A 26568-nucleotide genomic window follows, 5' to 3' on the forward strand; every position below is an offset into this window, starting at 1 on the left:
ATAAAGTCCTAAAGAGGGCTACTTCTAGAGAAAAAACCCATTTGTTGAAACATTGCTGAGATAGATAGTCAAATGCGTATTACTGCAGAGGTAGGAAGGAGGTAAAGAGAGCATTTACCCTGGCTTTTAAGTTAAGGGCAACAACAGATCCCTGAAAAATTCTTCCGCGTTTTGCGCTATCTTTAAGGACGTTGCACGGGGAGCGTTATCACTCTTGCAGCTTAGCGAACGGCCCGGCGCTGCGGGGCCGGCGGTTGGCAGGAGCGGGGCTGGCTGAGGGGCCGCTGCCCTCCCCTCGGCGTGCGAGAGCCGGGGAGGGCAGCGGGACGGCGCGGGGCTCAGCTTCGGCCAGAAGCAAACGTGCCACTGGCAGGGGCAGGTTTTCCAGAGGGGTTTTGAGGAGGAGGAGGAGGAAGCCCTCCGTTCTCCTCCCCCGGATTACTTACATTACTTACTGCGGTGTCAGGCGATTAACGGGAAACGGGGACGGGAAGCGAAAGCGCCCGCCGCCGCCTCCTGCTGCCGCCTCTCCCCTTCCCGCCCCCCCGTTCGGGCAGCCGCCGCACAACGCGGAGCGACGGGCGGGTTTCGGTTGCTGGCGGGAGGGGACAGCCCCCCACCCCGCCCCGAAGCGGGTTTTGTCCGCCCTCGAAATCACTGAAGCGACCGGGGAGCCGCGTCCTGAGGGGAAGCGGGAGCCGCCCGGGCAACGCTTCCCCTTTTATTGGACTCGGCACCTTCCTCCTGGCGGCCCCGGCCATGTTAGTCAGCCATTTTATTCAGCCGCGACTCAAAAACACGACCTTCGGCTCTGTGCGTGCGGAGAGAAACGGAACACCGCGACCCCAGAGCTCAAGCGGTCAAGGAACGCGTGCCCTCAGAACCACTTAAAAACCCCAAACCCGAGCTTTGTGGAAGCCATTCCCGCCGGCTGCTCTGGTCTCCCCGGCAGGGGGAAGGAAGCGGGGCCAGCTCCCCGCCCCTGGCGCCGAGCCCGTCCCCTGCGCCCCGGCCCGCGGCGACACCCCGCGCTGCCGGGAACGGCCGGGCGCGGGGGCAGGGAGCCCGGCGCTTAACGGCCGCGGCAGGCGGGCCTCGCCGTCACGGCGCGGCGGGGGCGAGGAGCAAGGGCCAGCAGCCAATCAGCGGCGGCAGGACGCCCCCTCCGCCCCCGGGCGCCCCGCCCTGCCCCGCCCCCCCCCTGCGCCGAGCCGCCCGTTGCGGCGACCAGCTCCGGAGGCCGTCGGGCTGCCTTGGCCGCGCTCCCCGCCGCCGCTCCGCCATGTGGCCGCTGGCCGCTTGGGTGCTGCTCAGCGCCGTGGGCGCCGGTGAGTTCTCGCCGCCCTCTCTCTCTCTCTCTCTCTCTCTCTCTCTCTCTCTCCCTCTCTCCCCCCCCCTCCCCGCGTCGTCCGGCCCCTGCGGCTGGGCCCGCGGCAGCTCGGCCCGCGACACCGTCCGTTCCCCCCCTTCCCCCCCCCGGCCTCCCAAGGGGCTCTGGTGCAGGCGAGGCCCCGGGGGGCGAGGGTGGTGTGAGGGAAGGAGGCCGGAGCCGCCGCCTTCCCTGGCCCGCGCAGCCGTTGGGCACGCGGGAAAGGGAGGGGCGGGTGTCGCCCTGGCGGCGGCGGGGGGGCACGGGGGACACGGGGCGGGGCGGGACGGGGCGCGAGGCGGCCGGTCCCGCGGGGCGAGCGGAGCGGAGCGGAGCGGCACCAGCCCGCCCTGCCGCCGCGGTTGCGGGGGGGGGGGGCTGCAGCTCCCTCCGCTCGGCGTGGAGGCTCGCACCGCCCCCGCCCGGAGCTCCCGGCTGTGGCTGGTGACCGCCGAGCGGCCACGGTGGCAGCAGGCGCGTGGGGGACTTGCGGTCTCCTTAGCTGTAGCTCGCCACCCGCGGGGGCGGGCGGGGGGGGGGGGGGTGTCCTCCAGCCCCACGCCTTGCCGCTTTCCTCGTCCTCCCCGGGTTTGGGGGTGGGTTGCTTCTTGCAGAAGTTGCGGGGGAGAGGAGGGACGCCGTGAGCAGCGCAAAGCTCCTCGTCTTGTGCCTCGTAGCGTTAGAGCAGCTTAGCTTAATGTGCTGTCTCAAGAAACAACGATGGTCAAACTGATGGTTTGCTGTACAGTTTCTAGGGTTGACGGCATTTCTTGATGTTAAGAAAAGTTTGGGTGTTGCTGATGTGTAAGTGACATCTCGCAATCTAACTTCTTATTTTTCTGTGCCTCGAGAAGAAACTTGGTGGGGGGAGGGAGTGTTAAAAAAAAATACGGCGCTTTCACCGAGGTGCAAATGATAGATTGTTCTGTCAGTAAGTAGCACATCTAAACCTGCATATTCAAAGCTGGTACCTGACTTCTTGTCTGACCTGAGTTAGCAGTAGACTACCTTAAATGCTGAGTGCCCTAGCATGTTTTGTAGTCAGTGAGAAATGCAGGTGTCCATCAGGTGCAACTACCAAGTTTAGCCAATTTTACCATAATGTGCTCTATTCCCAAATTTGCACTGCATATATCATTTGAAACAACCTTTCTGTGGCAGCTTCACAACTGCATATTCTTCAGAAGAAGGCCCCGCAAAATGCCTAGTATAAGGCTCTAAAATTGTCACCTTAATGTGACACCTCTGAGCTGATAATCCATGAAAAAGTTTGAGGCCAGGAGCCCACTAGTAGTCTACTGCCTGCAGAAGCTGGGAACTATTGCCACAGGGTTCTGATGACTTCCTCATACCACAAGAAGAGTGTCGGAAGTTGATAGTGGAAATACCTGTAGTAAGCAGTCAGGTTCCCTTTAGTGAGATAGCAGCTATGCAGCCTCTTCTACTAAAGCAGTCAGATTTGCAGAGGACAAAACCCGCAAGTATTTGTCTGTGTGCTTCTGCTGGTCCTGTCTGCAGCCTGCTTGTTATTTCCCCAGCACTCTGCTGGTGGAGCAGTTCACATGAGTACTTCTTAATTGGCTTCAGGCAAAATATGCCAGCTCTCATAGACTACACAACAGCAAACTGCTGGAATCAGTAATTTACAGCTGCCTACCAGTCTGTGCTAATACTAGGGAGAAAATTGTGATCAATTTGTTTTAATTCCTTCAAGACGGTGGTTTTATTTGCTTTGGTAAGTATTTGGAAGTATAGTTGCTTCCTTTAGTTGAAAATTACCTTTCTCAGTGAAATGGAGACAGTGGTGAATAATTCTTCCTACGAAATGTAAATGTGCTAGCTCTAAAGGAGAAAAAAACCCAAACCCCAACAACCACACACTCAGAAACCTTTTATTGTGAGGTGGGGTTAAAATAAAACATGTGAAATTTATTTCATGAACCACTGAAGCACTACGGCTTTTAATTGTGTGCATTTATTTTTTATTAGGGCATAGTTTCAGGTTTGGGTACAGTTTCCTTTTGTTCTGCTTTTGTTACTTTTATTTTTTGAGGTACAGTTTAAAAATGCAACACAATGAGTAAACAAGAGAATAATTCTTTCTTCGTTGTAAAGTGCTGTCATGCATAATACATATAGAGTCAGCTTATTATAAGCTTTTGATATTCAGTAGTAATCCAGTGACTTGTGTGAGAATATTAAAGCAATGTTTCAAAGATCAGTGCTTTTTAAATTTGATCTGAGACTCTTGCTTTGAAAAAAATGGGCTACTGCAAAAAGTGACACAACTTTTATTGATCTCCCCCCCCCCCCTTCCCCTAACTGAATTTAGTCATCAAATACATATCACAATTCCGAACTGGTTTATACACGTGAATACCAGTGGTTCCTCTGAAGTCACTGGAGCTACTCCAGTTTGTAAGTCTGCGTGCTTACAGTATTATGGGTTGTGGTCTTGTTTTACAGTACATATCTTTTCCCATATTTCGTTTTCTCAGGTGGATATAGTCAAGCATTTTGAATGATTAATTCCACTGGGACTTCGGAGAGCAATGACTATTATGACAGCTATTAAACTAAGATACAATTTCACACAAACAAGGAAAGATAAAGAAAATAAAAGATTCAAAGCCTTTGTATTTTGCAGTCAAGCTAGTTTAATTAACCTCTTCGGGTTCCTGGTGTAATTTAAATACTGATATTATAATTTTCGGTGTTCTCAGGAACTGATGAATAGATCTTCATTTCCAGTAAAATCTCAGCATAGGATTTAGGTCTTTCTTGAAACAGTGATCAGTCAGTACTACGGTCTGTTTTAAAACTGTGGTGCAATGTGGGAGGGAAATGGTAAAAACCAGCAGTGATAAGATAGTCCTGTGTTGTGGTGATTTTTTCATTACCTGCATTGAATGATAATTGTTATTAGCATTAATCACAATGATTTACAATACAGGCTGTTTATTGTTACAAATTATCCATTTTCAAATCCTATTGTGTATACACTCAAATACAAAGTAAGTAATAATCTTATTTAATATATAGTATTGTGTGTGTACCTCCTCCATCGGAAAGGAAAAGAGAATTTGCAAGAAACTATCTAAACCTATGGGCATTTGGCTCCACCTTCAGAGATAAGAAGGAACACATAACAAACCTTTGACTAAGCTGCCCTGCCTGCCTTCTCTCAAAAGTGTAAAAGTAGAATTTTTTCCCTGTGTCCTTAATGAACTGTAAAGGATACTTGTGTGGAGCTGATGCCTGGACCTCTGGTTTTAGGTACCTGTGTGATCAGCAGCAAAAATTTGAACATCAGTGGGACAGCCTGTGATTAATGTTAGTGTATGCTTTGCAGAAACCAGGCCTTAATGCAGTATTTCTGCATATGGCATTTTAGGGGAAGTGTCCAAGGAAGTGACAGCCCAAAGTTTTATTACTTTTCTTTTAATTTATGACAGGTTATGGTATCTGTACATTAAATGGATGTGAGAATGGCTGAGTCTGTGTAGAGGGGCTGTGATAGAATAATAATGATGCCTTTTTTCCTTCTTTTGTTACTCTCTTAAAGCATGCTTCTATTTTGTGTTTTCGTGGGAGAGTTTGTTTTGTTTTCCCAAGTCACATGTTGTATTTCTTTTTTCTTTCTTCTCTCGTATATTAAGAAATAATTCTGAATGTGTTAATTTTCATTTTTCTTTATAGGTTCTGCCCAGTTGATATTTAGTGTGACAGATGTTGTTGAAAAAACTGACTGTAATAAAACTGTCGTGTTACCTTGCTATGTGACTAATCTAAAGGAGAACAATGCAAATGTCATGTTTGTTACATGGAAAAAACAAGGAAAAGTAATTTTTTCTTTTGATGGAGCAAGACAGGAGTTTTTCAGAGATCCAGCGGTTCCGTCAGCTAACTTGGTATCTCGGGCGGATTTACCCAAGGGTATTGCCTCTCTAACGCTTAACAGCGCAGAAGCAGATGTTGGAAATTACAGTTGTGAAGTAACAGAATCAAACAGAGAAGGAGAAACAAGACTTGAACTTAGAAAGCACTCAGGTGAGTTGTCTGCCATTGTTTTAGAACCTGTTGGGAGAGAAAACAAGCAAAATCTTATGGGAAAGAAAAAAATCATGAGTATGACAATGTATTACTTTAAATTGAAAATACAAAAAATGTAGCACCCATGCCTTCTAACTTGAATGCTAATATGAGTTATTTTGGATTAAGTTATAGGGGACTGCTTCTGTGGGAAAGATCTGAACACATTTTTTCATTCTGTAATAATGTCTGAAGATCACTTGTCTAATATAGTAAAATCTATGCTTTCCCACATCTTTTAGATTATATAGTTGGTGATATTTTCAGCATCCTCATGTTATTGCATTACACACTGAAACATATTCCTAATATCTTTGTAATACTGAGATGTATACATCCATCACAGTGACTGCAGAGATCTTTTCTGTGACGAATTGCATCTTGCAGTCTTTAGCTATGCTGGAAAAATTACAGATAGAACTAATGGAAATTTGGTATAAGAGCTCTAAAACTTGATCTGAAGGCATGCAGTTTTCCAGTGAGGTTGAAAATGCTACTACTAGATGGTAACTTGTTACAGTTATCTAGCATTAAATGTTGTCCTCGGAAGACAGTGTTTAAAATAATGGTGACTAAGTGATGAATTTCTCATTTAGTGAGCCATTTTACCTTATCTTGTCAGACGCAGCCCATGTGCTCTAGCGCCTCAGCTATTGAATAATGGGATCTGCTGTACATGTGCAGTCTGTCTCGTATTCTGCAGAAGGCACAGTTTCACTGAACGTATGTGTGTATTGTTTATCTGTTCCGCACAGGAGACTTGCTTCTTGCTTCTGGAAAGCTTCTCAGAAGCACTGAATATGTTACATATGCATAGCACATGGAGTCTTACCTGTGCACTGTAGAATTGTCCTAGAATGTTTTTCCTATTAATTTTAATGACAAATTCAAAAACTATGAAGCTCAGACAGATGTTACTTGTGTCCTGCTGCAAACATCTGTGTAATTCACAGTTGGGTCTAATTATTAAGTTAACTATATACACTCCAAAACAAATGTGATCTTGAAATGGATTGAGGGGCGCAGCCGCTGAAAGAGTGAGGGTGCTACAAAATCATTCGGTTCTTAGAACACTGCAAAAACAGGGGAAGAGGTATAGGCAGTTTCCTTCCTTCTCTTATAGCTTCTTCCTTACTCAACATTTTTGGACTGTGTTTGCCATTCAGTGTTAAGCTCTAGAAGAGGAGGATGTAATAGAATCAAGTACCATTTGCAAGTTTTATTGTTTTATTTTTACTTTCTATGTGTTTAGAATTTTGAAAGTGGTATAAAGACTACAAAGCAGGAAACTGATGTAATTTTTCTAATTTCATTTTCTAGTTGTCAGTTGCGGCGATGAAAATACCCCAACACCAAAGGAAAAATGTGGTTGGTGAAGAACTTATAGTTGAGAGGTCACATTAGGTTTGAGGGTATATGCTAGAAAATGTAAAACTTAGTCTTAATGTTTGAGGGTTTAGCTGAAGGTAAAACAGTCGCTTGTTCTCTCTTTAAATTTTTCTGCATAATTTTTTGTTTGTTCCTCAGTGTTTTAAAGAGACTCTCGAGATAATAAGCTAATAGAAGAAAGTGTAGCAAGTTGGTTTTGAAAAGGGTTAGTGAATAATGGAAATCCTGTACCAGTCTTCACTCTGTTATTTCTGAGCAATGAATTCATGCTGTCACTTCTAATATGTTCCAATTGATGCTTTTGCAAAGATAGACTTATAAGAGCCAACTATTCTCCATCTCACTTTACAGAATTCCTGGATTCACCTAGGAAGTGGGTAGCAGAGTGAGCAAGATTTCTGTGCCAGTGCCCTCCTCTTGGGGCACACTCTTTCCTGATCAGTTATCTTCACAGGAGAATGACTGTAACATTTCCCCTTTTTTCTTTTCTTTTCCTCTTTTCCTCTTTTTCTCTTTTCTCCCCTTCCCCTTCCCCTTCCCCTTCCCCTTCCCCTTCCCCTTCCCCTTCCCCTTCCCCTTCCCCTTCCCCTTCCCCTTCCCCTTCCCCTTCCCCTTCCCCTTCCCCTTCCCCTTCCCCTTCCCCTTCCCCTTCCCCTTCCCCTTCCCCTTCCCCTTCCCCTTCCCCTTCCCCTTCCCCTTCCCCCTCCCCCTCCCCATGTCTGGAAGTCTCTCCTGTTAGTTTGGAACTGACTTTCTTATATTGGCTCTCAAAATAGTACTTTTCACCAGTAGTTTATTGCTATAAAGCACCAGAGTAAGGGAAATGCATTACCAGGAAAATGTGTTCAGCTGTTTCCCTTATTTGCATGTTGCATGTACCAGCAGCATTGCAAGCATTTCCATACAGGAAGTGTTTTCAGACTCTTGAGACTGGACTGTATGTGGTTCCATGTTGCATGCTGAAGTCCTAGCAGATACCAGGCTTTATGGCTGCTTTTTGTCTATTCGTAATACCTGGTAGTGTCATCTGGAAGTGCTACAGAGGAAGTGAAGGTGCTTTAGAGTCTCTGCTTGCAGATACTTTCAGTTCATTAATAATTCTCAGTGACATTGAACAGCATTGCTGTGATTTGCCTGTAGGATTTGGCTTATCTAGAGAATGGCAACTGTGCATTGAAGTTACTGTTCAATATTAGTTGCTTTTTTGAAAATGCAAATGAAGCAAAAAGCCTTCCTTTAAACAGTTAATTAATTTAGGCTGCTTTTGGCGATAAGGAAGCTGGCAGATACTCCTCCATTTCTCTGCCTTTAGTATTGTCGTTGTTTAACCCCAGCCAGCAACTAAGCACCACGCAGCTGCTCACTCACTCCTCCCCCTTCCTAGTGGGATGGGGAGGAGAATCAGAGAAAAAAAAAAAAAAAAAAGGTAAAACTTGTGGGTTGAGATAATAATTTAATAACTACAGTAAAATAAAATATAACACCACCACCAATAATAATAATTAAAAAAGGAATGTTCAAACAGAAAAAAAACCAAGAAAAGACAAGTGATGCACAATGCAGTCGCTCGCCATCTGCCCCTCCCAGCCAACTCCACCCAGTTATAAACTGAGCATGACATTCTATGGTATGGAATATCCCTTTGGCTAGTTTGGGTCAGCTGTCCTGGCCATGCTCCCTCCCAGCTTCCTGTGCGCCTGCTTGCTGGCAGAGCATGGGAAACTGAAAAATCCTTACCTTAGGATAAGCACTACTTAGCAACAACTAAAACATCAGTGTGTTACCAACATTATTCTCACACTAAATCCAAAACACACTGTACCAGCTACTAAGAAGAAAATTACTCTTCTTAGTAATTTAGTCTTAGAGAAAGTCTTTAGTCTTAGAGAAAAAGAACTCTATCCTAGCTGAAACCAGGACAAGTGTATGTTGTGATTTGCTTGTATTTATGTTATAACCACAGTAGCTTCTTCAGTGACCCCTTGCCCCGGAGGGGAGGGGGAAGAGGGCAATTTGTGAATTTAAAACTGTCCTCAGGGTATTTACTTGACTTTGAAAGTTGTGAGGTATTGCTACTTAATTCCATGTTTCTGGAGCTGCAGATGCAGCTTTTAAATATGGACAGTAAGTGCAAGGAGTATGCATCTAAATGAAGATTAGAAATTTCTTTGGAAGCAAGCGTGCAAGCAGAGGGGTGGTGGCAAGTATAATGTAAGAAATGGAGACTTTGGATTCCACTGAGCGAGTCTAAATGAAGTTACAAGCAGAGATGCAAGAATCAACTGCATTTTCTAGTTCAGTGGAGATATTTTCAGAATTTTATGTTGGAAGGTGGCTTACATGGTCTTACAGCACGAGTGACTGAACAGCCTAAGGCATCCAAGATGCAGGCGGGGAAAAAAGGCTAAATGGATGATGGTGGGAAGACCTAAAGGAAAATATGTGATTTCTGAAATTGACAAAGTACTGTTTCCTTCTCATTTAAGTTAGCTCCTGTATTCCTTACCACACATCTGGATTTCTTCAGGGATCACAGCAGTTGGAGGTAGAATAGGATAGCTGGGGAAGCACTAAATTGAACTTTTCCTATCTTTCCTGCTTAGCCTAAATACACCCTTTTTCTGATCTACTGTGCTGTTTGTAGTTCCACAAGCTAACTAGCTTGTTTATGCTATTGTCTGATAGTACATATCCTCTGCTTCAGTGGAGGTTAAGACCTCCAGTTTGGAAAATGTTAGGGTAACTAGAAATAGTGAAAAAAGATTGTCACATACAAGATCAGAGTGAAAAATACATAGGTATAAATCATAGCTTTCTTGACCTATTATACTCTTAATGTTAACTATTACATACAGTGTTGAGTAATCTAGAGCATAGCCTAAAAGGAGCAATAAATGTAAAGCTAATAACCTCAGTTTTTGTTTTCTTTCTGCCATTTTTCTTTGTTTATTCTCTAGGATCATGGTTTCTTCTAGTGGAAAGGGCTATCATCATAGCGTTGCTGTTCTTAGTTATTATTTTGTGTTCGGCTCAGTTAAGTGTTATTGGTAAGTATTGATTCTTTAACTCTTTGTAATTATTGATTTGTTCTAAAAATCACTTGTGTGCGCAAAGGCATCCGTGTAAGATGAAAGATGGTCCTTACATCTAAAAGATGTGTGGTAGAATTGATCCAGATAATACACAGAGAGGTGGTACATCTGCTTTGTCAAATAACTTGGTGTTTGGTTTGCTCTGGAATCCTCTCCTGATCATCCACACTGTTACATACTTTCGTTTCTGAGCTTGGTTTTGGCATGAAACAGTTACCACCACGAGAGAGTTAACTTCTATATAGTTCTCAAGATAGTTCCTGATAAGCACTGTTATTTACAGGCTTGGTCAATAAGAGCACAAGAAGCTACGCTCTTCTGCGCTCCATAGTCTTCCATTTCCTTTTCAGTGAGCCCTGCACTCTTTCAGGACATACACATTTTTGGCATCCAGCTACGAAAACAATAGTCTGCCATAGCATTTGCAGAGTTTGGGACCTTTGAACTGAAAACATGACCTCATCAAAAAGATGTGTGTTTTGGGGCTTCCGTGTGCCATATAGTGCCACAGTCATGCAGCGTGAATGCAGGCACGCTGTCATAGGGGGTTTAGCCCTAAGCAGTAGGATCTGGGCCAGTCTGCTCTATTTGCTTGGAGGCCAGGGGTTGCTTTCTGGGGTTAAGATTTTTAGCAGCTGTATTTCTTCATGCACTATGATGTGCAGCCTAAAGGGTCTGTGTTTACAGCTAGTCTACCATGTGGTGATGTTTCTGCTGCCAATACTGTTGCAAATGATGAGCTTTTTTGCATGTGTGTAATTTTTGTGGGGTATAATTGATAATGTCTGCTGTCATTGGTTAGAACAAGGAAGCTTTTCTTCACTGTTGGTTCACCATGACATTATTGAATCATTAGAAAGAGAAAGATGTTTCATTTTATGGTCACAAAATCAATATTAGAGAAGGATGGTGCTCTCTTAATGTAAAATTGTTCATTGGTCTTTTAGCACTGGCTGAGTTAGAATTTAACACTGACGTCAATTATTCTGTTAAATGTTTTTAGAGGCAATACGTTTACCTGTGTCAGACACCCTTAGATATTCTTTATACACTGGTGTCTAACATCTATGCAATGTAGAGTGTGTTTTATGTCCTAGTCTTTCAGAAGGTTCCCTGTGGTGGGATTTGTTACATCAGTCTTTGAGGTTTTTTCAGCCTTTTTCAATTTGTAGACTTCTAAAAAATAAAAATAAAAAAAAATTCTGCTTAAGAGTCGAGTCCATAAGAAATGGAAAGAAGTCGCACTCAGAGTGATTTATAGTAATCACGTACATATTCAACCATCTCTATATATTTTTCTTATTACTTTTTCATGAACCTCGGAAAATGGTATGTGACTCTTCAAAGGTCCAGCTGAGGTCAGAGGTTGAAAACTAATACCTATTTTTTTAATTATTTTATTTCCATACTGTTAGGTTCCTGATTTTCATTATTGTTTATAATGGTTTAGGAGTCTGATATGTCCAGGAATTGTCATTGCCTTGCATTTGTAGCAGAACTTTAACATTTTATAGCATTTTGATAGGAAAGTAATAATTGTCCTGAAATATGCATGGATACATCCATGGAGAAGCACTGTCATTTTGCAGGAGTAAGTCGAGCCTGCTTGGATTTTTTTGCATCTCTGCACTTTATTGTGAGGTCTGTGACCTCTGTGGGGAAAAATAATTGTGCTACCTCTAACTTAAGAAATGTGGGTGTACTTACTGTTTTTGCTGGTTTTTTTTTCCTTTAATTTGCACTGTTTTAGTTAACCTGTGAATCCCACAATGCTACAGTATATCTTCAAATAGTTTGTTAAACTGGGCTTGATTTTTCTGTGTAACACTTGGCACTATATGTTTTCTTGGTTTTGTGTTTTATGGGAGGGTGGTGGTTTTGGGTTTTTGGGGGGGGGTTGTTTTGTTTGTGTGGGTTTTTTTTTTTTTTTCTTGGTTGGTTTGGGGTAGGGTTTTTTGTTTTTTTTTTCTTACAGGATTGGCTTTTAGGATTTAAGTATAGTGTATCAGTTACTTATTTTTGCGTTTGTGTCTTGCTTTCCTTATTTAGTGTACTTACAATGTGAGAAAAAAAAGTGAATTTCCAGTACAGATATGCAGGAAGTTTTTACTATTACTACTATTCCAAATAAGTTTTTGGTTTAAATGACAGTAGTACTTGAGAGTATGACTGAGATCCTGTTGTGTTAGGCAATGTGAATATAATGAAAGATAGAGTTTTAATTATGAGAGAGAGTATTCTGTAACCGTTCCATAGATAAGATACTATTAAAGATTTTGTCATACATACCCTGTAGAATATTTACTGTATTCTCATGATTTTTTTTTTTGTGCTAATGCAGTGCATGTTAGCGGGATGTTAATTCTGTACGTGCTCCTTGTTTCTCTTTTTGAAGTTACTTACAGTATTTGTTTGTTCTCTGTTTGTGATTACCAATTTCAACATATACCAAGGTTGTTGGTATATTAATTTTCAAGCTGGGAGCAAGAGCTGCCTTTTTTTGTGTCTTAGTTTTAGCAGTGTATAAGGCAGTAACAAACACAGCTTATTATGATGATGTATTTGTATTGTTCCTTCTTTTCCAAAGACTACTAAAGTGCTGTTGCTTTGAAACCCTCCACTGGAATCAACTGTTTCTGAGATGGCAGCTATTTAGTAGTGCAGTTTTACTGAAAATTAGTCTTGTCTGTGGCATCTGAACACGCAGGTCATCCCTTATCTACTCATCCTCAAAGCATTCTGGTGAGATGGGAACATCACCCTGTTCCCTTGGGGACAGAGGTGATACATCTGAGCTCACACAGTGTCATGGAGAAGAGAATTAAACCTGGGATTTCTAAATCCCTGTCTGACACTCAGCTGGGTAACAAATTCACTGTAACATTATTTAAACGTCAGTAGTGCATCCATTTGAGTTAACGTGTACTGTGTCCCAAAGTAATTTTGATAACATATCACTTGAAATGTGTAGAAGGTGGAATTAAGAATTTTGACTAGAACACCAATGCCAGGTTTCATTTATCTGAGTAAGCCATATTAACCATGTCAAACAATGAAAACAACTGAAATCTTGGTAGTATACATAGTTCTAATTTTTTAGTAGTTTGTTCCTTTGTTTAGGACAACAGTCCTAATCATAAAATCTGTGTATTTTAGTGAAAGAATCTGTATGTCTGATTGTTTTCCTCTCTGTCTCTCTTTGGTTTGTATTTAAGCATTAAAATATGAAATTGTACCTCAGAAGAAAACGGGCATTCTTGTAGCAAGTTTCATCTTCACAGTTGCTGCTGTTGTAGGCACTGTTCTTTTTGTCCAAGGTAAGTGTATTAAAATTGCCTTCCTAGTTTAAGGGAATAAGAGCACAAATGAATCTCTTCCATGCAGTAGTATCAAAGTTAGTACCACCTATTAATTGCCATCTGCTAATTTTAAAATGGAAAAAAGAAATTACAGAATACAACAGAAACAGCATTGTGGTTGTCAGGCCTACAGATGATCATAGGGAGATACAGACTCCAAATTTATTTCTATTTTCTGTCCTGCTACCTTGGATGAATATTAGGGGCTAGGGAGTGACTTCTGGTGCTTCAGTGGGATTTTTTCTGGACCCTAAAAGCTTGGTGATACTAATAATTTACTTTTGTTGCTTTGTTCCAATTAAGTATTTCTGTTTTACTGATTTCCATGCAAATGTTTGCAGGTGGCTATACTGCACAGAATCAAGCTGGTCTTGGCCTAATTGTAGTCCCTGCTGTGATTTTGGTACCACTTCAATACTTAATGTTTGGAATTGGTGAGTATTTATTTCTTCACTAGCTTGAGAACACACTGATAGAAAAACTGAGCTCCACCCCCCCATAATCTGTATACTGTTTTCATTTTTATAAATAGGTGTTATGATAGGGCCCTGGCTTCCTGACCTTCCTAGTATCTCAAAACAAAATGTTTAACCTGTGTTTGTTTGGCTAAGTTGATTCAGAGAAGAAGTATAAGTTACCTGCTTGAAAAACAAGATTTAGGGTAGGACGTCCAAGTGATTCCTGCTCTTTCTTCTTGGGTCTTGGAACTGGGATGAATAAGTAACTCTCAGAATGTGTGTGTTTCATTTTTTTTCTACTTGTGGCTTATTTATAATTTTATTTATGTACATAAATTTGTGTGTGTGTGTGTATACATACAAGAGCCATGAATGACTTGCAGTCACTTGTGAGTTTTGATATCACACTGGCTGGCTGAGCTTGGAATTTAGGAGAATCTGATTTCTAGCTTTATGTGAATGATCTACCTTTTGTGTCTCTGTAGTTAAACTTTAAAAACTACAATTTTGTTTCTCTTTCTGTCTTTCCCAGTTTTTGAGAGTCTACAGCAAGCAACATTTGCTCTGATAGGTTTGCAAATTCTTGGTTATGTAATTGCTGTGGTTGGTTTTGCACTGTGTGTCTCAGGTAAGCAATTTATCTTCTGTAAAAGTGTCTTTACTTTTGTCAGTACCTGATGTTTGTTTGTTTGTTTGTAACACTAAAATGCTGTGAAAGTGGCTTCACTATGTTGAGTGTTAGCAAGTAACTTCTGTAAATGTACTTTTAGGACTACCATGTTAATGCTCTTTTATCTGGTGAAAGAAGAATAGCCCAAAGGCAGTATTACATATCATTTTCATTAGTATGACTATATCCAGCATGTGTTTTATGAACAGTTGCTTAAAAAAAAAAAAAAATTAATTGTTTTAATTTTGCAACAGTTAGTGCCTTAAAGAGTCACCTAAAACCAACACTGACCTTTATTACTGTTGTTCTTTCTGAGGCCTAGGGTATTTAGAAACTAAGAGTCATAATAATTTTTTCATATTCAATGAATAAATCAGAAATTCCTTGTTAATCTTCACTTGGATGCAACTGATAACCAAGTTGCTGAGAAACGAATACCATTGAAACAGCCTAAGAAGGCAAACACGGAGACAGTAGACTTGGACGTGTTCTTGGACTGTTTTAAGTCTGGTTGTGGCTGGCATTCTGCTTCAGCACTGAGAAACAGTCAGTGTTGTCAGGGAACACCAACTAAACACCACACACAGTGATAACCCTTATCCCTGCCTCTAACCCTCCCTTTGTCCTCTGCTTGCCTTCCCCTCCACCCACTAGAAAACCCCACAGCAGAGAAAAGGGTGAATTTAGGACTAGGCATCCTTGGCAGTATATTTAGTAGTAGAATACATACTCGTGTTCATTGGAAGCACTTTATACCCCTGATTTATTGTTTCATAGAGACAGTCTTAATTTTAATCGTTTATTTGGTTGGGGATTTAAGGAAAACTATTTCTCCTTGAAGTGGTTTCTAAAGGTTTGTCTAATCTGAGTGAAATGACAGACCTTCAGTGATTTGAGTTTTATGCTTATCATTTAGTATTTACAGAAGTATTTCTAAGGGGTACCTAAGTGTTGTCAAATGTAATAGTAAAATAAACTGGTGGGAGACTTCTGGTAAAGCATTAATCCTGTAGAGTAATGCAAAATGGAGGATGTTTTTATAATGTTCTCAAATGAAAGGCTCCCTAGTTTTTCAGGGTGACCTTTGCACAGGTCACATAAGGTAGATGTTATCTGTACCTCTGGAAGTTTAGCTCAATGACCCTTAAGTGTCAGTAGAAATAGCTCATCCTAGGTTGAGCTCACAGGCAGTTGCAATGACTTCAAGTCTGTGGAAACAAGCATCAGACAACAAGGAGTTTCTGTAGTGAACTGTGGTTAGGTTATAATAGCCTGTTCCCACTCTGTGATCCCTGTAAACATGGAGCATTCCTGTTATCTCTGGTGGATTTGCCTCAGAACTACCCTCATATTCTGCTCCCTTCTTCCCTTTTTTACTCTGTTTTATCAGTAACAGTATTGTATTCTGTGGTCTAATGCAATTATAGTTCAAAACAATTGGGACTGAAGATACAAGTTTAAATTTAAAATACAATTGATGAAAGAATGTTGTCAGTTGCAGTGAATGCCAGTAGAATAGCTAAACTGTAGTAGAATAGTACAGTTGAGCAGGATAAAATCAGTAAATGCATCTGTATCATTAAAGAATCTATACAGAAAAAGATGCAGAAGTAGTTCTGGGATAGCTTTGAAAGATTAATTAATCCTGTGTGTTTTTATCAGGCTTATTTATTTTAGTATTCAGTTACATCCAAAAATAAAAGTTTGTGCTTTTACTTGTGGTGGGTGATGCAGTTTCTTTTATCGTGTTTTTAACAGCCTGTCCTCCGTTACATGGGTCTGTTGTGATTGCTGGCTTAGCTATTATGGCTATTGCAAATTTGCTTAGTCTGGCTTACGTATTTATTATGGGTAAGTAGCACCTAATATTCTGCCTTTTTTTTTTTTTTTTTTAGCACTTAAATATTCAGAAGAACAATTTTCTCTATTGTACTTTTTAGAGGTAGACACAGCTTATTTGAACATAAGGTGTGATTTCACAATTACATAGTTTAAAAATCACTGAAAAGTTGTCTGTATATATTGGCTTTGTTTCATAGAGCCTGTGGGGAATCTTTAGTAAAGAAATTTACAGTTTATCATAATAAACTGTCTTGAGATGGACACAACCAGGTTTCTTAAGTAAGACTGTTTCAGCTGTAGGACAGATGTTGCTGTTTAAGCTCTGCATTTACACAGTTGACTAGCTGAAGCTTAGAACGAAGAGAGCAAAAGAATTTCAGAGATTCTATAGAGTGGGTTATGGGATGGTGCAGACAAAATATGAATTTAAAAAAGCAAAATCCGCCTAGTGATTTCCACTGGTTGGAGGTGCATTAAAATAAGAGTGATTTGAATGCACACCTTTCATTTTAGTGAATCCTGCTTGTGCTTTATTTTAAAAGCTAGGAGCAAAGAATAGCAATACTTTGTTTCAGAAACTGGTCTGTTCCCCAGATCTCAAAAAGATAGATTTAAAGGTGTAAAAGCCAGTCAGGCCTGCTAAATAAGCAAAAAACATAGCAATGCTGTGTGATTGGAATGGTGGCACACCACAGCTTAACATCATGTGGACTTTACAGCTTGGGTCTGAGAGCAGAGTGACTTTGTTTAAAGCTGTGCATTGAGGCTCTTCAAACAGCTTGTTAGTTTGGACGCAGAGCCATGCAATTGAGCATATATTGCTTCCAGACTCAAGCTTATTGTGTACAGTCAGCGCAGTCCTTGGTCTGCACTGAACTGTGCAGTCTTCCAGGTTTAGTATGTGCACACTGTGTGTGGGCATGGTCAGAAATAATAGACGCTGAAACAGGGAGGATTTCTGTTGAAGAAGAAATTAAGGCAGAATGCCTAATATTTGATACCTGAGATAGGTGAAGATGAGTCAAAAATGTGAGGTGAAGCAAGCCTTTCAACAACAACAAAAGTAATTTTTATAGACTTCAATGCTGTGTGCTAATGGTCTGCATAAATATTGCATTTGTAGTTTGATTTTGCTGGCTGAAGAAGTCAAATGTGACTGTTGGGGTAGAATCCAGCACACCAAAATAAGCACAAAGAATAGTGTGTAGTGTAATTCATTTTTAGAGCTGAATGTGTAAGTGAGACAATTCACACACTCTACATAAGATTATTCAGTTCCTAAACAGAGGAGTGCTTAGAGGCTTTAAGAATTTGCAGATCATCATATTAAGTAGTTTTGGTTAGGAGAAGCTTCAATTTTGTGTGTTGATACTCTGTTCCAAGTTTTATCAATAGGTATTTTTATTCAGTTGATAATGACATTTATTCATCTGCCTGGTCACTTCTTTGTAATTATTTTAGGTTCCAGAATGAAAGATCATCCTCGTCCAGGGGTAAGCTTAAAATTAATAAATTTGGGGTGACTAGATGGCTCAGGGGATTGTAGTGAGATACTGAACCTTTCTTCAGTAGTTCGAATTCAGACCAGGTTGGTAGCAAGCAAAAGTTCTGGCTGTGTAACAGATGTCTAATGTTGAGTGAGTTGGTGGTCTTCATTGTCCCTATTGAGTGTGTCTACAGTACTGTAAGTGGCAGCCTTACCTAGCGGCTGCTCTGACTGTTGTGCCCAAATGGGAATTTCAAGGGCTGTCACAAAAAGGTGGTGGATGTGAAGGGAACTTTGGTGTTCTTTTACAATGCACTCTTTCACGGGAATTTATAAAGACCTTTTGCTCACCTTAATAAAAATACTTTTTCATTAAGGTCAGTGCAAAATACGGTTGAATTTTTTCATCTAGGTGGCTTATAACAAAGACTTCGTTTTTTCTTATCCTATGGTCTTTTACACCAAACCCCTTTAATAGTCTCTTGAATTCCCAGCTATACGGATGCTATAGCCTTGGATCTTTTTTTTTCTTTTCTTACTTTCCTGTAATGTCCCTTGATTTCATGAGACCATCTGAAAGCAGAGTGTCTGTCTTTAGGTAACACAGAACAAATGGAAAAGAACTTTGTTGTTTTAAGGAAGGTTTTTCAGTCAGTTTTTTTTGAATTCAAGAGTAATCATTCCTAAAACAGTAATTTTCATAGACTTATGCAGTGCTTTCTGGTGATCCATGACTACGAACTGCCTGATTTCTGGAGTTCTGGAGAAGCAAGTAAAGAGGCACAACTGTATAATACCAGTAAAATTTCCTTGTAACAGGGGAGCGTGGCAAATATTCTCCTCTTCAGTCTACAGCCTGAGACCCAGCTGTTGAAGAAAGATGGTTTCTAACAGTGGGGTGGGAGAGCTGACTGAATATAGGACAACAGAGATTTTTTTTTTTTTTCCTTTGCTTTTTCTTATCTGTTTTTCATTTTTAGGAATAGTATTTCAGAGAATTGGTCTTGCTTAGGGAAGGAATATAAGCGCATGGAGTTTTAAAAAAAAAAAAAAAAAGAAAAAGTATTATAGATGCGCTTCTTTCAAAACGCAATCTTACCTTTATCTGATATGCTTATGTTTACTTGTAGAATGGAAGCAAACACAGCAAGAGGAGATATTTTTTTTTTAAACTTAGTTTTTGGTTGTAAATAAGCTTTGAAATAGAAACCAACATGCTAAATAACATCCTTTGGGGAACTCCATTCTCCTTATGAGCTGTTCTCTTCACAAGGTGGCTTTACACTGCAGCAAGGATTTGACAAATAAAGAAATAGCCACAGTTATGTAGTAGTGAACACCATGTTACTCTCTGAGTTGGAGACAGGAATGAAATCTAAAGAAATTTTTAAAACTTAGCGGTCATTGGAAATCTCGGCCACTACAAATAACGTTTTTTGCGGCTGCAGTTAGTGGAGGGTTAGATACAGAGGAATTCAGGTGACAATAATTTGTGCTCATGAACTTACGGAAGTTACAGAAAGACCTAGTGAAAAACTAAGCGTGTTTATAGTATGTTGCTTGTTTCCATCAAGGAAAGCATATGCTGCTGTACTTTGAGGCAATATATAGGTGTGAAGTGATTTTGAAAATACACTTTGATTCTGTGTAATCTAAAGACTATGGAAAACTCAGCATCAGTCAAGTGCTTCATTTTGACACTGGGGCACGCTTACAAAATGATACTTGATATTTTCGAGTGTGAGAGGGGAAAAGGTGCATATCTTGAATTCTGCCATCTTAACCAATTACTGATTTTTTTTTTTTAACATTTCTGTAGATTGTGTGTGTTGTTTCTGATGATTGTCTACCAGACTAAACGCACAACTGTGGTGTATTTCCTTTTGAGGAGATTACACTTGATTGCTTGGCTACTTGGCTATATTTTTTTTTTTTTTTTTTTAGTCATGCTGCTTTATTACTAACCATTGATCAAATCACAGAAATAATCAGTTAGGTTTTAGAGCTTGAAAGTAGTATCTGCATGCCTTTTGCTGCCACCTAGAGGTATTTCATCTGAGGAAGAAATTACAGTGGGGAAAACATAATCTGGAGAATGCAGTTATTGATTATTTAATTTTTTCAGAACTCTAGTCATTAATTTTATTAACGTTCAGCTTTCTTCATTTTTGTAGAATCACTACTTACTGTATATGTCAATTAGAGTAATTTAACTGTGGCGAGCCAAAAGTAAACATGAAGGCTTTTTATACATATATATATTTTTAAATGTTTTGCAGAAAGCTGTAGAAGAACCACTAAATGGTAGGTGATATTCAAGGCTTATCTTCTAATTAAGGGATTAATTATGGAAAAAGGTCAAAAAATAATTTAGTTCTCAATACAACAGCACTGAGATGGCAGATCGGTATGTCAACTTATGTGGCTCTGTGAGTCAGTAAGAGTTTGATCTCTCGATGAAATTGTGCCTGCAGCTCCAGATTCCCTGTTCTACGCTACTGTGCTTGCTAGCCAGTGGCATTGTTTGACTGGTTTAGGACAAATCTAGTATCTCAGGATATTATATCCACCCTCTTCGCTTTGCAAAACGTCCAGCTTTTAAGAGGAAAAGAGGGACAGGTCTTGTTGTTAATTCTTCTTCATAAGCATTTATCTTGATGGAATACTTAGGATTATAGCAAAATCAATCCTTGGCATTCTATTCTTTTGATATTTCTTTGGGTTGGGGAAAATCTTCCATGGTGTTGGGAAATTCTGGTAGTGCTTAAGATGGGGGAAATCTATGGTAAGAAAGGGATGACTGAAATTTTTTTTTTTTTTTTTTTGCTATTCTGTTCACTAATTGGCATGCTGGCTAGTAGCAAGTTCTAACTGGAGTTTTAGAATTAATCTGAATATTATTTCTGAAGCATTTCTTGCTGCTTTGCTCATTACTAATCTATTTGTTTGGCTTTTAAAGATGCAAAAGGAGTGATGTTAGAATGATGGTAAGTCCAAATGTATGTCCAGTTATTTATTTTAATTAACATGTAGCTGGGGATTTTGATGTTTAGAGTAACCTAGTGCTAATATGATGAAACTTGGAGGACAGGTTTCAGTGCAGATGCTGTTCTTATTCAAATTATATTTCACTGAAAAGAAAGAATACATAATTTCTGTATCATACATAGGGGAAGAATGTGTATTTCTAAACAGTGAAGAGGATGAGTCAGTGAGAGGGAAGTATTAAATATTATGTTTCTGATCAAATGTGGAAAGTCAAATAGTTTGTATGCTTGCTTTATGTTTATATAGTATTTAAGATGCATGGACTGTTTTCTTGGTGGTGGGTTGTATTTGGTTGGGGGGGGTGTCGTTAATATAACTAAGCCTTCTCTACATATTTAATTGGTGATCTCCCATGGAAGTTCACAGGAAAGTGGTTTAAAAGTAGACTTTCTCCCCCCCTCTTCCCCTTTAGATGTTATTTAAATTCTCTGGGTTTTGTTAGATTGTTTGTATTCCAATCAGATTTCATTCCATTTATTATTTTTCAGGGTCAGATAGTAGTGTTTAAAAATGAACAGAACTGAAACATATCTTAATAAATTTAAGAACTGCTTAAATAACTTCAACGTATTTTTGACAAACCTGAATTTTGAACTTTTAAGATCTAAAGTGCACTGTGGCTTCTTCTGCCCATTGGTTATGCTTGATGTTTAAAGATCTACCAAATACTGTAAACAAAGATTTATGTTGCAGTGTCCTGGCCTAACTTAAGATCTCTTCCGATTTGAAATGTCCTCAACGCTGGGATTAGTCATTTTTGATTTTATAACGGCCTGTAAGATTGCAACACCTACTACATGTAAATAGACTCCTCCTGATTTATAATAAGCCATGAAATGAGAAAGACTGTATTAACTCGGCCCAAAATTCCCAAACTGGTACCTAAAGCAGGTAGCTAAGTTTGTGAAGATTCTTGGTTCCTGCAGCTCATATCCGTCGGAAGAGTAACAGAGTTTGCCTGGCCAGATTGCTCTCAGTGAAGAGCTTACATTTTAGATTAGATGCTCAGGTTTGAAAATGAAAAAAGTCTTTTATTGATTGTTTTCTGTTCAGAACCTGTACTTCCTTTTCATGGGAGTAGGATAAAAGAGCACTTGTTGACGCTATTGGTACTTATTTTCTTGTGGAAACTGAGCAAGCTTGTCATGAGGTGTCACTAGACCCTTAGCCCAGTACTCCTGCATCAAATGACAACATTTTGCTAGTCAGGATAAAGAGTAAGGTCACTCTAAATCTGTTAATTTACTTGAAATATTTTTATATCATGCCACTTCTAGAAGGCATGAATTGACAATGTGACAATAAATGAGGTACTAGTTAGCCCTAATTGGAAGAAGGTGTATCAGCTGATTTTAAAAACAGGCTTCCTTACAAATACCACGTACTGCTAGGTTTATGTTACTTAAGACTACTGCATGATTCATCCAAGTATGCCAAAGGATTATTTTCTAAACCAATAGGAACACAAGCACTTTGGCAGTACAAAGGACAAACGCATTGGTGTCTCCTAAACGCATTGATAAAATGTACACCAGTTAGTGTAATCTGAAGTAGGAGGAGTGGAAGGTAGGTCCTGCTTCAGAAGTGGCTGTTGCTTGTTCTTCAAAGGCAGTGGTTTGAGATCAGGAAACAAACAGATATTTGCCAGTCTGTTGCATTCAGAACTGACCAGAAGGGAGGTAAGGATGGGATCAATACAGTTACCACATACTGCTGAAGAACCAGCAAGAGTTTTGCTTCGGGATCCAATTTTAAATAAGTTGACTTGTTTCCTTGGGTCTCATTTAGGCTTATAAAAACCTGCCTCTTCTAGTGCTGAGGTAGAGCTTCCAAAAGCACGGAAACTGCTAATTACCCATTTCATTTTGACTTTTAGGGTAGGGTTAGAAGTCTGTCTGCTTTTTCTGCCCTGAAAGATGGCTCCTAAAAATAACAGAAGGTTTTACAGATCGAAAGCAAGGGCTCTGACTCGCAAGCTGGAGGCAGGAACCATTTGAGCTCTACCTGCTTTCTACCTTATCTTAAATATGTCATCGCAGAGGCACAACCACCATCGCTGATGGGGGTCGGCCTTGGCTAGAGGCAGGTCCAAATTGGAGCTGGGGAAGCTTCTAGCAGCTTCTCAAAGGAGCCACCCCTGCAGCCCGTCCCCTGCTACCAAAACCCCACCACACAAACCCAAAGCACCTTGAAAGTTCACACACACACACTGAAGGGGGAATGAGCCAGAGGCTGAAGCACACCAGCTTACAACGTGGCATGTGAAACTAAACCAGCATTAGAACTAAAGGCAGGATGGGTCAGATGGCTAAGTCTGGGAGCTGCTACAGCTTATTCCAATTCATGAGCTGGAGCTCCAAGACAGTGTCCACTTTTCTGTTGTGGAGAGGCTGAAACATCGCTTGCTGCTAGTACCGCTCTTTTCTATTACTTCAGCACTAAGCGTGCTTTCAAAGTTTGAAATAAAAAAAAAAAAGTAATTTTTTTAAGCTGTAACTTAGGTAGGCTGCTCTTCCCAAACGATCTTTTCTTTTTCTTTTTCTTTTCTTTTTTTTTTTTTTTTTAATTCCCAGGACTGCAGAGCTATGTGATGTGTGAAAAGTACACCATTGTTGATACACCGTGGCCTTGAAGATGCACTACTCAACGAGAAGAAATTCAGGAAACTAGTTGTTTTGCATGTGTGGCAAAAGTGCTTTTGAAATAAATGATGTAATTTTATAGTCACAGCAGCTGTAGCGAGGAACATGTGTGTTTGCCCACATGATCTTTATTTTCTTCTGTTATGGTATATATGGGATGGTTGAGGGTGAAAATATAAAAAGCACTGTTTGCCCACTACAGGGTCTCCCTGCAGTAATCCTTAGTGGTATTATTTTCAAAAACTATCATTAGTCACTGCTTCGATAATGGGCCTGCTCAGCCCAAAGATTGCAATACCATTCAGACTTGTTTTCTTTATTTGTGTGCATGGGCAAGGTATGGTCATATGTCTATGATACAAGCAGGAAGTAGAGATTGTACAAATACATCTTTTCTGACATTCAGCAAAACTTTTATAAAAAAATAAATGCTTATACACAAAGTTGCATAAGTACAAAGTTTACTCCCAGCTCTCCTTGAGTTATTAATCGAGTTCTCCTAATTCCACGAAACAGTAGTATTCCTCTCCATGGGCAGGAGCCATGTATGCTCTGGTGGCTGATATTTTAGTCCAGTGAGCAAGCTCTCCATGCCTTTTCCATATTCTTTGATGAGAAACTGCTCAGCTGTTGGAGCCTAATTCAGCACTGGAATTCTGGAGCACAGCAGCTAGTAATTTTCATGCTGAATGTGGTTCTTTTGTATGTTCATGTTGTACAGTGTGTGGTACTGGAAGCAATTTCAGGTTTTCTTAACTCAGTGAATTTGTAAAACTCATGGATGCTTCATAAAAATAGGAGTTGTCCTATTTAGTGTATTTTTGACAGAGTTTTAAAATCTGTTTTCTTGAATGGAAGAAGGAGCTATTTAATTTCTGACCTGAGTTTGTGATGCTGCCATTACATCACAAATACATAAAATAGAAAGTAAGTAGGAGGAGCTGATGAGAAGTGAGGAGGCTGTTTCTGTGTATATATATAAGTGGTACAGTTAAAAATCAATTTTTTAGGACTTGCACATTCCATGAGATTTTACCACGTTTTACAACTGTTTTGAGAGTTGTTCCAATATAGTTGGCTTCTCTTGGACTTTTATGTATACTTTGTAGAAATCTTGACACTGTCTCCTATTCATACTAAGGTAATGTATTTCAAAGGCACACATGGTTTTCTCCTTGTAACAATTTAAAACTTTGTTTGGAAAGCTGTTGCCAAACAGTAATGTAATAAAATCCATGTTTTTAAAGATTCCGAGTCATTTGGCAAGTCACAGAGTTGGATGTTGTAAACTAGAGTTCATATCCATGTTGTGGGTGCATGTTGCAGAGATTCAGTTCTCTGCATGTTGAGCTCCAAGTCTTGATGCAGACACCTTGCATCAAGAATTCAACAAAATACAATTGAGGTATCTGATTTTACAATATTTACTCTCATAAACAGTCCTCTTGCTAGGGCTGCAGGATTGAACCACTTAAAGCAACCCATGGTCCAGCCCTCACTAAAATCAGTGGAACTGGCCACAATGAAGAAGGTTATTCATGCGATAAAGCATTTAAGAAGCACGTATGGTTTACATTTACTTTCATACCTTAAAGTTTGTCAGTGGGAGTATTCATATAATATTTGAGGTCCTATATATGAATCTTTTGATACAGGTTTTTCTGTAATCACAGCAATCTCTACCTAAAGATAGGAGATTACTCTCCATTAACAATTCAGCGTAAGAATTTACCTGATTTAAGTACCATGCAGAACTCACTATTTATAACTAGTGATTCCCTCTGGCAAGTTGAAAGTTGAGCAGTTGAGGAATAAAAAACAAACCAATGGGAATTCTCTTGAGGTATTCTGCCTTATAAAAACCATTATGTATAATAGCTTTATGTTAACTTCTGTAAAGCAAACTGCAGTAGAACCCGTTTGTGTCACTGTGGGATGAGGCTGAGCTGTTACTAGGCATTGCTGAAACCTGAGGAGCTCGGTGGCCACGTACAGGCTTCAGAAGCAATTCCCCAGAAATGGGAGAAACCCACCATCCTGTTGTGTTATGGGCTCTGCTCTGGATTTCTTGTGGGTACAAATTTAAAAGTGAGACTTTAAAAAGTCATTGATACACCCAGCCCTTTCCCACCAGTAATTTAAAACCAAAGTTGTTCATAACTGTATGCTTCCATTTGTGTGTTTATGTGTGTGTGTATATATAAATATAGAGACATTTTAAATATCTATAGATCTATAGTCTTTACCTGAGAAAATGTTTTTATTTATGAAACATGAACCGATTTTGTAAATATTGTGCTAATATACCTAAAAAATAAAGTCATTTTAAGTTGTTTTTGTGAGAGGTTTTTCTTGTCACTATCACATTGAACTTCTGTAACTCCTTCCATAAATTCATATTCATAAGCTCTTCCCCCTGCCTTTACACCCTCTGTCTCCCCCCAGATTACTTACTGGATATACAGGAACGTGCTCTGTTGCTTAGGCTGCTGCAGATGGTTTTGGTTGGGAGATCTTGGTGTTTCTCCTTAAAAAGGTCATCCAGTTGGGGAAGGAAGTACGTAGATTGCCCTCTAACAACTTGAATTGGGCTGACCGACTTCAACCATCGAATGTTGTCACCCAAGTATGCTGCGGGAGGAAATATGATTTGAGGAATAACAAGCTCCTAATGTAACTTTAAAAGCACAGCAGAGCAGGGCATACTTCCAGTCAGTCTTCACAGTGCTGAAATGACATTTCTGTGTGTTACTGCTAAAGCACTACTGCGTAAGTTCCAGATTTTCTGAAGTTGTGTTTGACATTTGTTTGAGAGTGGAGAAACAGGAGAAGGTTGTAAGTCCTGTCTGGAAGTGTTTCTGCTCGCACATCGCCTTCAGTGGAGCTGAGCTGATGGGAACAGTTACAATTATTAGCAGTTCTCTGCTTGTTCAGGGTGATTTGAACCATGGCTGTTCCTTCAAAATCTCTTCTGAAATCTTTTGTGATTTCCCTACACACACACACTTACCTCTCTAAAGAGCCATGAACCACAGTTTGAGCTATGACACGTAAAAGTTTTAGATTTTGCTGTGCAGGGACCTAACTGCAGGGTGAACTGTAAGCTCACAGTGATCCTGGT

At 40.3% G+C, this 26568-nt stretch overlaps 1 protein-coding gene across 8 annotated transcripts; it reads left to right on the forward strand.

Annotated features, from left to right (window-relative positions):
* Positions 1–1186: 1186 nt before the first annotated feature.
* On the forward strand, positions 1187–25782 carry CD47 (CD47 molecule). Of its 8 annotated transcripts, XM_052794023.1 has the most exons (12): positions 1187–1328; positions 5069–5419; positions 6782–6829; positions 9808–9897; positions 13158–13259; positions 13643–13735; positions 14292–14387; positions 16188–16280; positions 17733–17764; positions 20037–20061; positions 20717–20744; positions 23379–25782. In XM_052794023.1, the coding sequence occupies exons 1-11, from the start codon at positions 1283–1285 to the stop codon at positions 20740–20742; spliced, it is 1002 nt and encodes a 333-aa protein (XP_052649983.1). In that variant the 5' UTR covers positions 1187–1282; the 3' UTR covers positions 20743–20744; positions 23379–25782. The 8 variants fall into 8 exon arrangements, with proteins under 8 accessions (XP_052649983.1, XP_052649982.1, XP_052649988.1 ...); XM_052794022.1 differs by lacking the exon at positions 20717–20744; XM_052794028.1 differs by lacking the exon at positions 20037–20061.
* The last annotated feature ends 786 nt before the right edge of the window (positions 25783–26568 follow it).

The sequence above is a fragment of the Harpia harpyja genome, chromosome 8 (genome assembly GCF_026419915.1).
Source record: "Harpia harpyja isolate bHarHar1 chromosome 8, bHarHar1 primary haplotype, whole genome shotgun sequence".
Taxonomy (NCBI): domain Eukaryota; kingdom Metazoa; phylum Chordata; class Aves; order Accipitriformes; family Accipitridae; genus Harpia; species Harpia harpyja.

What these genes read in the sequence shown, in the direction of transcription:
- CD47 (XM_052794022.1), top strand. Translation starts at nt 1,283, where the DNA reads ATGTGGCCGCTGGCCGCTTGGGTGCTGCTCAGCGCCGTGGGCGCCG. An exon ending in TGAACTTAGAAAGCACTCAG is followed by an intron (nt 5,420 to 6,781) that starts GTGAGTTGTCTG and finishes TTCATTTTCTAG; the next exon opens with TTGTCAGTTGCGGCGATGAA. An exon ending in GGCTCAGTTAAGTGTTATTG is followed by an intron (nt 9,898 to 13,157) that starts GTAAGTATTGAT and finishes TTTGTATTTAAG; the next exon opens with CATTAAAATATGAAATTGTA.